Source organism: Diabrotica virgifera, chromosome 2, assembly GCF_917563875.1.
Source record: "Diabrotica virgifera virgifera chromosome 2, PGI_DIABVI_V3a".
NCBI lineage: Eukaryota > Metazoa > Arthropoda > Insecta > Coleoptera > Chrysomelidae > Diabrotica > Diabrotica virgifera.
In genome coordinates this window covers 36,251,648-36,268,331 of record NC_065444.1, presented here as the reverse complement: position 1 = coordinate 36,268,331, position 16,684 = coordinate 36,251,648, and the positions used below count along the sequence as shown (strand labels likewise).

Here is a 16,684-nt window from a genome sequence, read left to right as displayed (position 1 = left end):
GAACTAAAAAAATAAAAATTAACATTTTGACCTATTTAACAGGATTAAATCTGTGGACGAATGCTTTCAAGTGCTGGAAGAAAATCTCATGCAACTCTCCATAATGAAGAGTACACGGTTCGTGGAACCGTTCACCAAAGAAGTGGACAGATGGGAAAGAGGATTGTCTTATATTATGGAATGTCTAGAAATGGCTCTGCAAGTTCAAAGAGAATGGCTTTATCTAGAGGTACAACAAAATTTTATCGTCTACCAGTCCTTTCTATTTATTCATGTTTCAGAACATATTTTTTGGCGAAGACATCAGGAAGCAGTTACCGAAAGAAAGAGAAGATTTTGATCATCTGACCGAGACTTGGGTAGATATCACTACTAGGTTGTATTTTTCTAAATCAGCTCTAAAGGCCACTCATTTCCGACCACCTCCGTATCTGTTAAACAAACTAAACAAAATGTTCGAAAGGTTAGATCTACTTCAAAGAGCTTTGGAGAAATATTTGGAAACGAAGCGTCACATATTCCCCAGGTTTTATTTTATTTCCAACGACGATATGTTGGAGATTCTTGGGAACTCAAGAAAACCTGAGCTGGTTCAGCAGCATTTGAAAAAGCTCTTTGATAATATAATCAAGATCAAAATACTAAAAAATGTAGGTATGTATAAGACAAGTTTTTGTTCATTATCAAATTATGTCTATTAGTACAGGCGGGATCTGTTTTGAATAGGGCATTTTCCATAGGAGTATTTTTTTTGTTTTAATCACTTCAGGATGTACCGTGTATCAATAATCACTATATGCTTCAATCGAAAACCTTGTGCTTAATTTTCTATTTAACGAAATCTGAAAAAAATTGAAAATTTTTTGCTTTTGCGCTTATATTTTTTAATTATAGGTTTCTATTGATAATTTTCCACCTCTACTAGTTTCATCTGTTTGTGTTTCACAACGTATTATGTTTTCCGTCTTTGCGTTATTTTGCCGGTTCTTAGTGAACCTATCATTGTATACAGTATGGTGCAAATGAAAGGAATAAATTCGTTATTTCGCAAACCGGTGACTTTTCGGAAAAATCCCGAAACAGGTCGATTTTTCTTTTTAAATTATTATATTCTGGCATATATGGCATACTAGCGACGTCATCCATCTGGGCGTGATGACGTAATCGATTATTTTTTTAATAAGAATAGGGGTCGTGTGCTAGCTCATTTGAAAGGATATTCAATTCTCTATTTAGTAATATAAACATTTACATAATTATTTATAAAGGGTGTCAAAAAAATTTATTAAATTAAATAATTTGACAAAAAAAAAGAAGAATGTATGTAATTTATTTAATTCAAAATACATTTTATTGCTGTCACAAATCAGAGAAAAATGTTTATTTCACAAATAAACATTACTTTTCGCTTAAATTAAATGTTCAAACTTCCAAGACGAAGGTGGTTGGTGGGAGCTGGCTTGAACATTGAATTTAATCGAAAAGCAATGTTTATTTGTAAAATAAACATTTTTTTCTGTTTTCGGGTAACAGTAAAATGTATTAAGTATTTTCTATGGCAAATAAGCCACAATTTTACTAAAAAATGAATTTATTAACGTTTCGAAGCCCAAATCGGGTTTCGTTGTCAAAATACAATAGTATTTTGTATTTTGACAACGAAACCCGATTTGGGCTTCGAAACGTTAATAAATTCATTTTTTAGTAAAATTGTGGTTTATTTCCCATATAAAATACTTAATTATAAAAATGCCACAAGGAAATAGCTTCAGAACAACAGTAAAATGTATTTTGAATCAAATAAATTACATACATTCTTCTATTTTCTTTGTCAAATAATTTTACTAAAAAAAATTTTTTGGATACCCTGTATAAATAATTATGTAAATGTTTATATTACTGAATAGAGAATTAAATAGCCTTTCAAATGAGCTAGCACACGACCCCTATTCCCATTTAAAAAAATCATAGATTACGTCATTACGCCCAGATGGATGACGTTACTAATATGACATATATGCCAAAATATCATAATTTAGAAATAAAAAACGACTTGTTTCGGGATTTTTCCTTGCAGTCGCTCGCTGGTTTACGAAATAACGAATTTATTCCTTTCATTTGCATCATACTGTACATTAAACAGCAGTTGTGACAATATATAGCCCTGTCTTACGCCCTGAAGAAATTTCTATTTCTTCCAACAGTTGATCCTCAACTATTCTTATTTTGACTTTGTGGTTTCAGTAGACGTTTGAAATTACTCTGATGTCGCGGCTGTCGATGTTGTTCAGTTTTAAGATGTTAATTAATTTATCGTGCTGTACCTTGTCAAATGCTTTTTCAAAATCAATAAAGCATGTGTACATGTCTTGGTTCATGTCTAGATTTCTTTGCATGAGCATATTTATACCGAATAATACTTCCCTTCTTCCCGTGCCGTTTCTGAAGCTTTTCATCATCATCCAGCTTTCTGTAAATTATGTTGTGGATTATTCGTGAAATACAAAGCTTGGCTCATTATTGCAATTGTACGGTGTTCTGAGCATTATTTTGCATTTTGCTTATTGGGACCGTGCAAGTTCGGCAAAGCGACCCCTATTTCTTCGCTCTGTACTTTTATTCGCACTTTTAATTATATTGGCCAATTATATTAGTCCTGGTTACTGGATAATTGTCAAGGCCATAGTCCAAAAAAATAGTAAGAAGAAAAAATAAGATTCAGGTTATGTTATGAAAACGTGAACAATTGTATGTAGTAAATAAAATTAGTTATTAAAATGCAGTACTGCACTCAAAATACAATTAATTAAATTTACCTTTATATAATAATTGCATACCATATCAATATTGTGGAGCAATATATAATTTTTCTGCTTCAATGACAGAAGGTATGAAATATACGTCAATTTGACAATTTCAATTGGCAATATGAATTATTTACGATAGTTGCAATATTTCTCCGCGACTCGCGCACTGTCGTTTCTCGTTTCCCTTCCAAGTACTTGCACACCGCGAATAGGAATAATTACGAGTATGGAAACTAACCATTCTTTTGATAAAATTATTCATCGATCAGTTTAAGAAACTCAATCTGGATTTTATCCGGACCTGTAGCCTTTTTTCCTTTTTGGTCCCGATTCTTCAGATTCCTCAGCTATGATTTGTTGTCTGTCATCCCCGAATAGTTCTTTTATGTATTCTGTTCATCTGTTTAGTTGTTATTTTATATCTGTGAGAATGTTACCGTTCGAGTCTTTTATATCATGTATATTATTTTGTTTTCCCGACGTCATTTCCTTCACTTTCGGATAAATAGTGAAACTATCACATTTCTATTCATGTTCCTCTATTTCGTGACATTGTTCCATCCATCCAACCATCTTTCATTTCATTTTTTTTTCTTCGTCTTCAGATGCAAATCCACTAATGGATGTTAGCGATCAAATTTTCCATTAACTATCTGCTTCTTGCAATGTGTATCAGATATTGTATGGCGTTAATCCCTGTCCATTGCCTTATGTTTCGGAGCCAGGACATTTTTTTTCTTGGGTCCTATTCCTCTCTTGCCTTCAATTTTACCCTCGATTATATGTTGTGACCCAGATACGCCATTTTCCCGTTCTTGATGGTTTCGAAAAGTTGGCGTTCTTGGTTGATTCTCTTAAGGACATCTACATTTGTGACTTTCGCCGTCCAGGGTATCATTAGGATACGGTGATAAAGCCACATTTTGAAGCCTTCTAATGTGTTTATATCCCTCGTTTTGAGTGTCCAGTCCTCTACGCCATATAGCAGCACCGACCATACGTAGCACTTAGTAAACCTTAGTCTCAGTTGAAGATCGAACTCTGAACAGGTCAGTACATTCCTGAATTTTACGAAAGCTTGTCGAGCTTCTTCTTCTTCTTCTTCTACGGCACTACAGCCCAAATTGAGCCTTGACCTCCTTTATTTTTTGCCTCCACCCTTGCTTGTCTGTGGCTGCTCTTCTCCATACACCGACTCCTAAAAGGGCTTGTGCGTCGCTGTTTACTGTGTCTTCCCAGCGCTTTCTTGGCTTTCCAACCGATCTCTTTCCCTGCATTCTAGCATTCAGTGCTCTTTTTGGTAGCCTATCCTCTCCCGTTCTTATCACATATCCGGCCCATTGCAAATTTTTGTATTCTAATGAAGTTTGACAGGGGTGCTTCCTTATAAAGTTGATAAAGTTTGTTGTTGTATCGACTTCTGAAGATTCCGTTTTCCCTCGCAGGACCTAGTTTTCTTCTCAGTACTTTCCTTTCGAATGTGTCGAGTTTGTTTTTGGACGTTTCTTTCAGGACCTAGTCTTCACTGCCATAGCATGTTATTCGTCGAATTAAAGTTTTATAGATTCTCATATTTGTATTTCGGTGGACATTTTTAGACCGAAATATATGGGAGAGGGCAAAATAAGCTCTGTTTGTCTGCGTTATTCTCTTTCGTATTTCTCCATCTTCTGATCCGTCGGCATATATTTCTACAATCAGGTATGTAAACTTTCCAACCGTTTTAATGTCATCTTCATGTATAATGTTTTGTGGGACTATATTTCTTCTCGTCTGAGTCATTATTTTTGTTTTTTCTGTGTTAATTTCCAGACCTAGCATTTTTGTTTGTATTTCTAAGTCTGTGTATGTTTCCTGTGCTCCTGTTGATGTTCTACTCATAATATTAATATCATCGGCATAAGCGGCCAGTTGAATCGTTCGGTTGGTCAGTAGGTTTCCTCGTCCAGTTTGCATTTGCCTAACCGCATACTCCAGTGCCAGGTTAAACAATGTTGGGGCCAGCCCATCTCCCTGCTTTAGTCCCTGCGAAATTTTGAACAAGTCTGTCCGGTGGCTTGTCGAGCTTGCTCAATGTGGTATTTTGCTTCCCTGTCCGTTGCCCAGTCTTCAAAAAGCCACGTTCCCAGGTATTTCAATTTGCTCACTCCTTCAATGTACTTGGTATTCAGTGTTATGGTGGAGTTTTCAAGTGCATCCGGAATGATCATGAATTTGGTCTTTTTGGTACATATTAACCTCTAATCCCATTCGCTTACTGTATTCTCTGATTATAGTCAATTATAGTGTCAAGTTGTTGATTGAATATCGACTAAGTCATTTTTTATATAAGAATAATTTAAAATATGGTCGATCGTTGTAGGTGCCAATAAGCAAGAATGTGTAGGAATGTTTTCTGACGACGGTGAGTTTATTGAATTTTCCAAAGTCTTCTTCATAGAGGGTCCGTCAGAAGAATGGTTGGGGCGATTGGAAACAGCGATGCAGGTCACGTTAAAGACGCTTTTTAAACCGATTAGAAGTGATCTAAAGAAAAACCTTAACAAACGGGATAGATGGTTGATGAATAACTGCGGGCAGTTATGTAACGCTTGTAGCTTGGTAAGTTCCATTATTTATAAACATCCTTGAACTTTGCTTACGTAGACAGGTTAGATAACTTTACAGGTTCTGATAATTTCTAGCCTTGTTAATCGACTTGCTTCCAAGCTGGTGTATCTAGTAGTGTCTGTCTACAATTTCTATGGTTATTATTACAGTGGCTATTATAATGGTTATGTGCCAATACAACATATTTATTTCAGATTCAATGGACTACAGACTGTACGCGGGCTTTAGTACACTCAAAAATCCTAGAAAGCAAAAAACCTCTGAAGAGGCTCCGAAAAAAGCAAAATCAAGTGCTAAACAAATTATCAGAACTCAGCAGAAAAGAACTGACGAAATTACAAAGACTGAAGACCAACGCTCTTATTACGATAGAAATTCATTCGAGGGACGTCATTGATAGATTATATAAAGCAAGTAAGTTAACGTTTTCTCCTTCTTGATTCCAGATTTGTATGGATTGGTTGAGCATATTTCATTCTATACAGAGTGAGTCTATAATTTGGAATAAATTCAATAGTTCAAAGTTCAAATACTAATTGTTTTTTGAAAGATGCTCAGACCTGTCGATTAGTATTTCAAATCGATTTTTTTTTACATACAATAATAATGTATACAGGGTGTCCCAATTTAGAGATATGACGTCATCGTTGATTTTCTTAAATGGCAATACTGTCATTTTGATAGCTACTTTAATAGGGTGTCTAAAGTTATACATAACTGCAGAATATCAAATTTTTATTCTCTACCATTTACAAGATAATAAAAAATAATAAAATTATCTCTGTAATTTGGAATAAATTCAATAGTTCAAATACTAATTGCTGTTTTGAAAAATGCTCAGACCTGTCGATTAGTATTTCAAATCGAAAGTTTTGCATACAATAATAATGTATACAGGGTGTCCCAATTTAGAGATATGACGCCATCGTTGATTTTTTTTAAATGGCAACACTGGTATTTTGATAGCTTTTCTGATAGAGTCTGTAAAGTTATACATAACTGCAAAATATCAAATTTTTATTCCCTACCATTTAGAAGATAATAAAAAATAACAAAGTTATGAAAAACAATAATCAAATAATTGAATTTAATTATTTCAATTAAGCAACTGATCATAATGTTGCCCCATTTTAAGGATATTCTCAGATATTGTCAAATAGTCAATGGCAACATTATGAGCATTTGCTTAATAAAAATAATTAAATTCAATTATTTGATTACTTGATTTTCATAGCTTTGTTATTTTTTATTATCTTCTAAACGGTAGGTAGGGAATAAAAATTTGATATTTTGCAGTTATGTATATCTATTATCTCTAGCAGAAAAGCTATCAAAATACCAGTGTTGCCATTTAAAAAAATCAACGATGACGTCATATCTCCAAATTAGGACACCCTGTATATATTATTATTGGATGTAAAACATTTCGATTTGAAATACTAATCGACAGGTCTGAGCATTTTTCAAAAAAACAATTAGTATTTGAACTACTGAATTTATTTAAAATTACAGACTCACTCTATATATTCAAGCAACGTCCTACACTGTTAAAATAAAAACACACAGATACACTCTTTTTTTTTTCTTTGTACCATTTATCTCCTTTTAACAACCTCATTTTCCTCTCTTCTTTTCAAATAATTTTCCCATATTTTAAATATAATTTTTGATTCATTTTATAGCGTATCTTGAAGTTGCTCCAAAAAGAGCAAGTTATTAAATACAAATTTACCAAATCAAATAACGTGAATAACAGGAAAAATCTAGACAAGTTCTAACTGAAAATCGCCATCAAACAATATAGAAGCGAGGAAACCATTACCACCTACTTGCAATTCAGCCAAACACTCAAGAATAAAAATCACATCCCAAAATATCAAAAATCATTTTTGCTTGGCAACATTTCATATTTCACAAACTTGAAGCATTTGAGTTTCCAAAATTTTTTTAAGATATACTTCAAAGGCTTAGGTACATTGGTAGGGACCGAATTTAATGAATAGTTGAACAGTAGAAGAGTGAGAGGCGAAATTTCTAATTAGTGTAATGCGCACAATTGCCCGACCTATTCGGCTAATGGTGCGCATATGTCGGATAACTGTGCGCAATAATAGAACTTTAAAATGACCTTCGAAAATGTAGCTTATTGAACATAAATATTAAAGGAACAAACAAATATACGAAAAAAGTTAAGAAACCAAGTTACAGATATTTAAAAAAAATCTAAGTATTGCAGAAGTCACAAATAATATATCCTTTTGGACTATCTGGTCGTATACAGATGGCATGAGACCATTGACAATATATCGAACACTTGCACCATACCTCGTCTTTTTTGCTACCATCACGACAATACAAAAGAGTCATTTTTATCTGACACGAGATCTTCCAACTCATTATCATGGCACAGTTCACTTTCTGAAATAACTTCGGAGCTGTTGTGTTCAAAAATTTTCCTTTTTGTATTTTTTTTCAATTTCGTGGTTTTCTCTTTGCCCCTTTCTCTACTTTGACAGTTGTTTAACGCTTGTTTACGTTTTATGACGCAGTCACAAAACGTAAAAAATGCCTTTATATACCTTCCCGGTAACGACGTTACACTTCGCCACATAACACAAAATTTGATAAAAACAAAAAATTATCGAGCAAAACTAACTGCATCAGTGTTTATAATGGTAAATAAATAAAGGATATAAGTATTATTTAAACTATATTTCTGTCAAGAAAAAAGTTATCGCTTATTTTCTCAGTCACACAGACAATATCATACCACGCGAAAACATGCAAACGATAACTGCCAACCGGTAAAGTATCTCCCGACGTTCGTTTGTGTCGGATAGATATGGCAGTTGCTACTAGATGGCCCGACAATATAGTTTTTGCAATTTTATTAAATAGGAGATTAGAAATTTGGATGCGCACAATTACCCGACGCGCACCATTAGCCGACTCTCCCCTAATGTGTCCTAAGTATTCTAACTTCCGAATTAACACACATACACACACAATGCGATATAAATTCAGATATACCCTCCTACAAGCCATCCTACAAGGAAACATATTTGGAAAGCCAGGTCCAGGAAAAAAAAGAACAACCTGATTAAAGAACCTCAGAACCTGGTTCAATACAACATCTGTGCAGCTTTTCCGCGTTGCTGCAGATAAAGTGAAGATTGCCATGATGATCGCCAACATTCGTCACGTGTAGGCACATCAAGAAGAACCCTTTTTTATTTTCTTCGTGGTAGAAAGACCTTCCCTTCAATTTGTCAGTTTACTTTTATTATATTGTCTTCTTTTTACGTTTTATGTTACTTGACTTTTAGATTGCCGTGATACAAATGCATTTGAATGGTTTTCCCAGCTTAGATTCTATTGGGACAGAGACTTGGATGACTGCGTTATAAGGCAGACCAATACAAGCTTCATGTACGGTTATGAATACAATGGAAACTCAGGACGTCTAGTGATAACCCCCCTAACAGACAGGTAGATTTTTCTGATCTATCAAATCGATCTACCTATTTCTGATCTATCTGAAAACTAGCAAATAGGTAAATAAATCCAACGGATAAATTCCTTTTTCAGATGTTACATCACCTTAACCACCGCCCTCCATTTATATCGAGGAGGCAGTCCCAAAGGTCCCGCAGGTACAGGGAAAACGGAAACTGTCAAAGATCTCGGCAAAGCCATGGGGATGTGGGTCATCGTGAACAACTGTTCAGAAGGGCTGGACTACAAGAGCATGGGCAAGTGTTTCTCTGGATTAGCTCAGACCGGAGCTTGGGGATGCTTCGACGAGTTTAATAGAATCAACATCGAAGTGTTGTCCGTAGTTGCCCAGCAGATCTTGTGTATTTTGTCTGCCGTGTCGCAAAAGGAAAGGCTGTTTGTTTTTGAAGGTAATAAACTACTTTGGTATTCGTAATATAAGAAACATAATAATACATGAAAACGAATGTTCACACCTGGTCTAACTCACCATTCTGTGACACATGTCTCGCTATTTTTAGCTCTTCAGACAGACCTTGCTTGAAAGACGAGGCACAGAAAATCCGTTTCATATAACGGTTGTTAATAATAAAAAAAGAATGTGTGTGTACTTTGTACGCACGTAAGAAGTTATACTTCTACTACATATTATGTGATTTTTAAGACAATAATAAAAATTTAAAAAAATAAAAGAATAAAACGCACATAAACACATTGAAAAATGCCACAAAGAAAAAATGATTTCTGAACGATAATAATTGTTGGCAAAAATTTTAAATACGCATTTTCTGAAAAAAAAAATTATATAACAAATATACTTACAATCATAAAATGCATAAAAAAATAAAAAAAAATAAAAACTTGCATCGGGAATCGAACCCGTGAACTTCGGGGCGCTTTGATTCGTAATCGACGCCTAGACTCACTCGTCCAATTCCACATTATTTGTCATGTGGAAAAATAGGGTAACTGAACGTTTTACTGTTTGACAGATGTTTTGAATATAATTAAATTATGTAGTTTAAATTTTGTGGAAGAAAATATTAAAATATGACAAAACAGTAAGAAAACAATATATTAGATGAAGATTGGTAGAACTTTTGTTGGTAATCAAATTAAGTATGTAAATCAAAGCATTACATACCTACTAGATAAATAAATCTACGCCAAAAAATCATAATTTAAAAATAAAAATCGGACCTAATTTGGGATTTCTCTCTAAAATCCCCATTCTTGAAAAAATAAATGTACAGTAGAGCGTCGATTATCCGAACGTCGATCAACCGAACGACCGCTTATTCGAACTATCGACTCCCGCGTCCCGCACTCGAATACCGAGCAAGCGTTAGTAATTGACGCTTAAAATATCTTCAATTTTCTTCAATATTGTATCCAAAATAATTATGTTGTTGCAAAGACTGCACTTTTTTGTTTAGTTGCTAGTTGTCATTATCAAGATATAAATAAATATGTAGGTATATAAATATGGCTTTTATTCACTTGTGGATAAATATGTATGACTATAAATATGTATCAATATATTGTAGTTCGATTATCCGAAGAAATCGGTTTTCCGAACACCTATGTCCCCCAATTAGTTCGGATAATCGACGCTCTACTGTATTTCAACCTAATCCAAATGTATAATTACAATATGATTATAATAAAAACTACTTACCAAATTAGAATGAGTTTTCCTTGTCCAAAAGTCCAAAAATATAGGTACCTATATGAAAACTATTTAAAAAGGCAGTATAACTATTAAGTAACTTTTGTTTGTTGTTTCTTTTCACACAAATTTTAAAACGCAACAACCATAAATAATCTAACTACAGCTGTGCCACAGCCGCCATATTGAATAATTTTTGACATGTCATTTGAACATCCAATCAGAACAAAGTTATAATGCGCATGTGCCGGGATCATAGGTTTTAACATATAAAAATTCACCCTCATATCGCCGGTAAAGAAGTATAACTTCAAAAATGTTTTATGAATAATGTGGATAATGATAAATATCGACAAATATTTGCATTAGTAAGTATCTGTATTTGATGAACCGAATGATCATATTTGCCATGGTATTGCTGAACTTCTACACAATTGATACATACCCCACGAACATTATGCCCCTATTTCCATATCCTCTGCTGCTAAAAAGAGCCACCCTCCGTCATTTTTAGTCATTCTTTACCTATATGAAAACTATTTAAAAAGGCAGTATAACTATTAACTAACTTTTGTTTGTTGTTTCTTTTCACACAAATTTTAAAACGCAACAACCATAAATAATCTAACTACAGCTGTGCCACAGCCGCCATATTGAATAATTTTTGACATGTCATTTGAACATCCAATCAGAACAAAGTTATAATGCGCATGCGCCGGGATCATAGGTTTTAACATATAAAAATTCACCCTCATATCGCCGGTAAAGAAGTATAACTTCAAAAATGTTTTATGAATAATGTGGATAATGATAAATATCGACAAATATTTGCATTAGTAAGTATCTGTATTTGATGAACCGAATGATCATATTTGCCATGGTATTGCTGAACTTCTACACAATTGATACATACCACACGAACATTATGCCCCTATTTCCATATCCTCTGCTGCTAAAAAGAGCCACCCTCCGTCATTTTTAGTCATTCTTTAATGTTTTTTAATTACCGTTTCTCAGGATTGGAAATTAAGCTGAAACTCACAGTTGGCATTTTCATTACCATGAATCCTGGCTACGCCGGTAGGACAGAATTACCAGATAACCTTAAATCCATGTTCAGACCCATATCCATGATGGTACCAGACAGCAATATTATCGCAGAGAACGTGTTGTTCAGCGATGGGTTCCAAAATACAAAACAATTGGCCAGAAAGGTAAAAATTCGAATTATGGTATAGGTTCGGTAGATACATTATTACACTTTCACATATTCTGAGGTGGATTGGTACTGTTTCTCTTTTGGTTACAGGTTATTGGTTGTCCGAGCGGATTTCTTTATGTGTCTCTTTTTTATCCTTTGGATTTCTTTCGTCACTTTTCTTTTGGTTGGATACTTATTTATTATTCCTCTTGCACATATACCTCCTCTTGATTTTCTCCATTTTCGTGGTTTCTTACCCTTATTTTTTATTTTTTTTTCTACATTTTTTAAGCTTGAATGTCTCTTTTACCTGCTCCGCTTCATATTCTGTTATCCCCTTCTTTGTTGCGTAAGATATAAGATTTTTATGTTTTTAGTATTTCTTTAAATTTCCAACAATTATTTCTGTTTCCTTCTCTATTCATACACTCTTCCTTTTATTGGTTGCCTCTGCCATGTTTCCTTTAATTTGTTTTATCTTGTTGTTTAGTTTTGTCGTTTAAGTTTTTCTTCCTTTTTTTGCTGCCTAGCTTCCTCAAATACTTGATCGCATTATTCTTTACTACTTGTTCTGCTCTATGTCTGTTGTAAGACAAAGGAAGATATGGTCTGACTAAACCATACATGAGGCTAGTACTGAAGAAGAAACAGGCCTTAGGAGCCTATATATATATATAAGAAGTAAGAGGGAGAAGGAGGTATAAATTAGTTATATATAAATTTTGCTTTAAATAGATGATTATAGATGAGTTGTAGGTGATCATTTCAATAAGTGTCTCTTAATCTATGTTTGTCCCGGATTTAATATTCCAACATTGTATCCAACAAGTATTGTTTCTAGTAGTCCTTTTCCTTGATAAAGGCGTCTTCAAATGTCTTTATTCTATTCCGAGGTTTATAATCAGATCTATGAACGTCTTTATTTTTACTGGGACAGGCTGCTCGACTCACTTTCGAACTTTCCTCTTTTATTTAAGCTTCGGATGGATTGTCCTATTGTTAAGCTAGGTGATCTACCTAAGAACAGCACAGGATAACATCAAGGTACCTACTTAATCCCTTTCGAGAATGATGGTCTTGTTCCATTTATGATTGGAGGTTGAATTGCTAATCATCTTACAGTCCAGAGCACCAAATTCCTCTATTTCTAGATTATTTAATTTCAAAATGTTGCTATGTATTCGCAGGTATTTACATTATATCGATTGGCTGTCCAACAACTGAGTAAACAAGACCACTACGACTTTGGACTACGATCTATGGTTGCCTTATTGAGATACGCAGGTAGAAAGAGAAGACAAATGCCGAATTTGCCAGAGGAACAGATGGTATATTTGGCGATGAGAGATATGAATATAGCTAGACTTACTTCGGACGATTTACCCCTCTTTAATGGAATTATGTCCGATATATTTCCAGGAGTAGTTATTCCCATGGTCGATTATATGGATATGAATATTGCTATGACTGAGTATATGGAAGAACACAATTTACAGGTGAGTTCTGTTATTTATGAGTACAGGTGATTTCTGTTCTTGTTCTAGTGCCATACAGTGTGAAATTATATAGCAACACACAAAAAATTCCTACATCCTGGAATGAAAAACATAAGAAGATAAAAATTACACTGATAGGTCCTAAAATGATTTAGAATAACATCTACTGAACACTAAAATGGACATCGATATTGTTTTTCTAAATAATTCTATTGTTTTACATGTCTTCTAGCGTTTAATTTTTCCTGAATTTAAAACTTTTGGTTAGACCTGTACTCAGTTGTATTATTCTTTGAGTTTTAGGGTCCCGGTGAATTCGTAACTATTTTAATCCCCCATCCTAATTACAGGCCAACTGGTAACTCTTGCGCGGAGGTAATTTTGCGGTAACCCATCAAGTACCGGTGAATTTGTAACTTACTTTTCTAAGTAATTACTAACGATGTTGATAATCTAATACCGGTATTCCAGGTATGTACCTGTATAAATTACCCTCTTTGAATGTGGTGTAAAAGTTATTTATCATTTATGTATTATCTCTTGGACGAGTTACATGAGAAAGTCGAAATAAATTTTGTTAAAATGGCTGAAATACTTGTAGCAGATTTCGTAATGAGTGAACGTGGATAAAGTTAGGTGACAACTTCAATAATTATAATCGACTTATGATCCTTCTCAAATATGCTCGGAACATTAATAAAAAAATTGAAATATTAAAAATTTTTGAAAAACATCGATTTTTTCTACTTTCATTGCTTATAACTTTAAAACGATTCATTTTGGAACAAAGTCGTAGTGAAATAAAATAAAGATAATTGAATTTTGTATGATACACGACTGGTTAAAAATGTCTTAAATTATTTGGTTGCATTTAGAACCTTCTTAATTCTATTATAAAATCCTTACAATATACTTAAATTGCCCACCAAATTTAATTAAAATGGACCTGATAGATTTTGCATAATAATTTTGCAATCTAATTTTTTTTTAAAAGTTCAAAATTTTTAAAAACTTTCTGAACAAAAAGTAGACCATTTAGAGGTTTGCTAATTTTTTTACATAGGGAGCGTTCAAGTATTACGTAACGCGATTTTTGAAGATTTTTGACCCCCTTCCCCCTGCGTAACGCACTGTAATGGGCGTTTAACTATTACGTAACGCAATTTTTTAAGATTTTTGACCCACCTCCCCAACCTGCGTTACGTAATACTTGAACGGTCCCGTATAAAGAGGCACTCTACCTATCCAATACACTTTACTTAATTAAAATCGGATTATCTAAGCGGCCTCAGCACTGTTTTAAAGTTATAAACAATTCTTTGGCTTATAAACAAATACAGTGAGGACGCTTGAGACGGAATAAATTCATTTTTTCGCGAATGGGCAACTCTGGAGATAAATCCGAAACAGGTCGATTTTTCTTTTTTTAATTATAAATTTTTTGGCATATATATCAAACTAGTGACGTCATCCATCTGGGTATGATGACGTAATCCAGTGGTTCCCAACCTTTTATGTCTGGCGACCACCTTCTGATGTTTTTTCATATTCGCAACCCATCCCTCACCCATGATGATATATAATGTATGCTACTCAGCTACTGTAAGAACCACGCCGGGACCCACCTGAAATCTGCCCGCGACCCACTAGTGGGTCACGACCACAACCCACCGGTTTGGAAACGCTGACGTAATCAATGATTTTTTTAAATGAGAATAGGGGTCGTATGATAGCTCATTCGAAAGAATATGCAATTCTCTATTTCCTAATATAAACCTTAACATATAATTATTTATACAGGGTGCCCAACTTTTTTTTAATTAAATTGAGACAAAAGAAGAATGTATGTATATAATTTATTTAATTCGAAATACATTTTACTGTTGTCCTAAAACAGAAAAAAAAAGTTTTATTTGATAAACAACTACTGTTTTTCACTTAATTCAATATTAGTTGCCACTCACCAGCCTCTTAGCAGTTTTAACATTTAATTTAAGCGAAAAGCAATGTTTATTTTTCAAATTCACATTTTTTTCTGTTTTCTGACTGCAGTAAAATGTATTTTGCATTATATAGATTACCGTCCTACATTCTTTTTTTGTCTTAATTAAATTGAATCAAAAAACTTTTTTTTGGGCACCCTGTATAAATAATTATGTTAATGTTTATATCAGTGAATACAAAATTGAATAGCCTTTCGAATGAGCTATCACACGGCCCCTATTCTCATTTAAAAAATCATCGATTGCGTCATTACGCCCAGATGGATGACGTCACTAGTATGATATATCTATACCAAAAATTAGAATTTAAAAATAATTTATCTCCAGAGCCATTCTCCAGAAAATGAATTTATTCCAACTCAAACGTCCTCACGGTATTTGTTTATAAGCCAAAAGATTGTTTATAACTTTAAAACAGTGCTGAGGCCACTTAGATAATCCGATTTTAATTCTGTAAAGTGTATTAGTGTATGTAAAATTTGTAAAAAATTTGATTTTTTTTTTAATTTAGATTGCAAAATTATTATGCAAAATCTATCAGGTCGATTTTAATGAAATTTGGTGGATGATTTAAGTATGTTATAAGGATTTTCTGTGCGAATTACGAAGGTTCTGAGTGCAACCAAAGTTGTTGAAAAACACTAAATAAAAAGAGGCTTGTTTTGCCCCCTTATTTTGTATTTATTGCTATTTTACAGAAAGGGTAATAATTTAAGACATTTTTAATTAGTTGTATATCATACAAAATTCAATTATCTTTATTTTATTTCCCTACGACTTTTCTCCAAAATGAATCGTTTTAAGTTATAAGCAAAGAAAGTAGAAAAAAATCAATGTTTTTCGAAATATTTTAATTTTTTGAAATAATGTTCCGGGCATATTTGAGAAGCAGCATAAGTGAATTATTATTATTGAAGTTGTCACCTAACTTCATCTGCAGAAATCCGAATGACACCTCGCACATCCGCAAATAGACGTTTTTTTTACAGATCCGCCCTTGTCTATACATATAATATTGTTTCAATTATTTTATTAAGAGATTTAAATTTTTATTTTTTTATAGGTACATATTATACTACACAACATGTTTTAAAGTAAACCAAGAACCATTCGCTTACATAATAATGCTATATGCCCCGTGTTGGCTTAATCCGTTACTGTTCAAATTCATTTGTTACCTTTTAAATTAACTAACTGGTGTATTAGAATTAAACAATGGTTTCGAATTCACCTGTATAAGTTGTGAGTTGGGAGGGTCAGGTAGTAAAAAAGTTACGAATTGGCCGGTGTACATTTTGATTTGAAAAAGTTTGTCATTAAGAGTTACGAGTTGGCGCGTGTCCGAGTTTTATATGGTTAACCGGCATGTGTGTATAATAATTATACCCGATAGCCAATTTGCT

At 33.5% G+C, this 16,684-nt stretch overlaps 1 protein-coding gene across 1 annotated transcript in view; it reads left to right on the top strand.

Annotated features, from left to right (window-relative positions):
- LOC114327420 (dynein axonemal heavy chain 2) overlaps window positions 1-16,684 on the top strand; it is a 221,610-nt gene that overhangs the window by 84,702 nt on the left and 120,224 nt on the right. Inside the window, exons 20-27 of the mRNA XM_050642537.1 lie at window positions 43-229; window positions 282-654; window positions 5,170-5,408; window positions 5,612-5,831; window positions 8,744-8,906; window positions 9,006-9,322; window positions 11,599-11,795; window positions 12,970-13,278. Of these exons, the coding sequence (XP_050498494.1) occupies window positions 43-229; window positions 282-654; window positions 5,170-5,408; window positions 5,612-5,831; window positions 8,744-8,906; window positions 9,006-9,322; window positions 11,599-11,795; window positions 12,970-13,278 (2,005 nt within the window). The remainder of the gene's footprint in view (window positions 1-42; window positions 230-281; window positions 655-5,169; window positions 5,409-5,611; window positions 5,832-8,743; window positions 8,907-9,005; window positions 9,323-11,598; window positions 11,796-12,969; window positions 13,279-16,684) is intronic.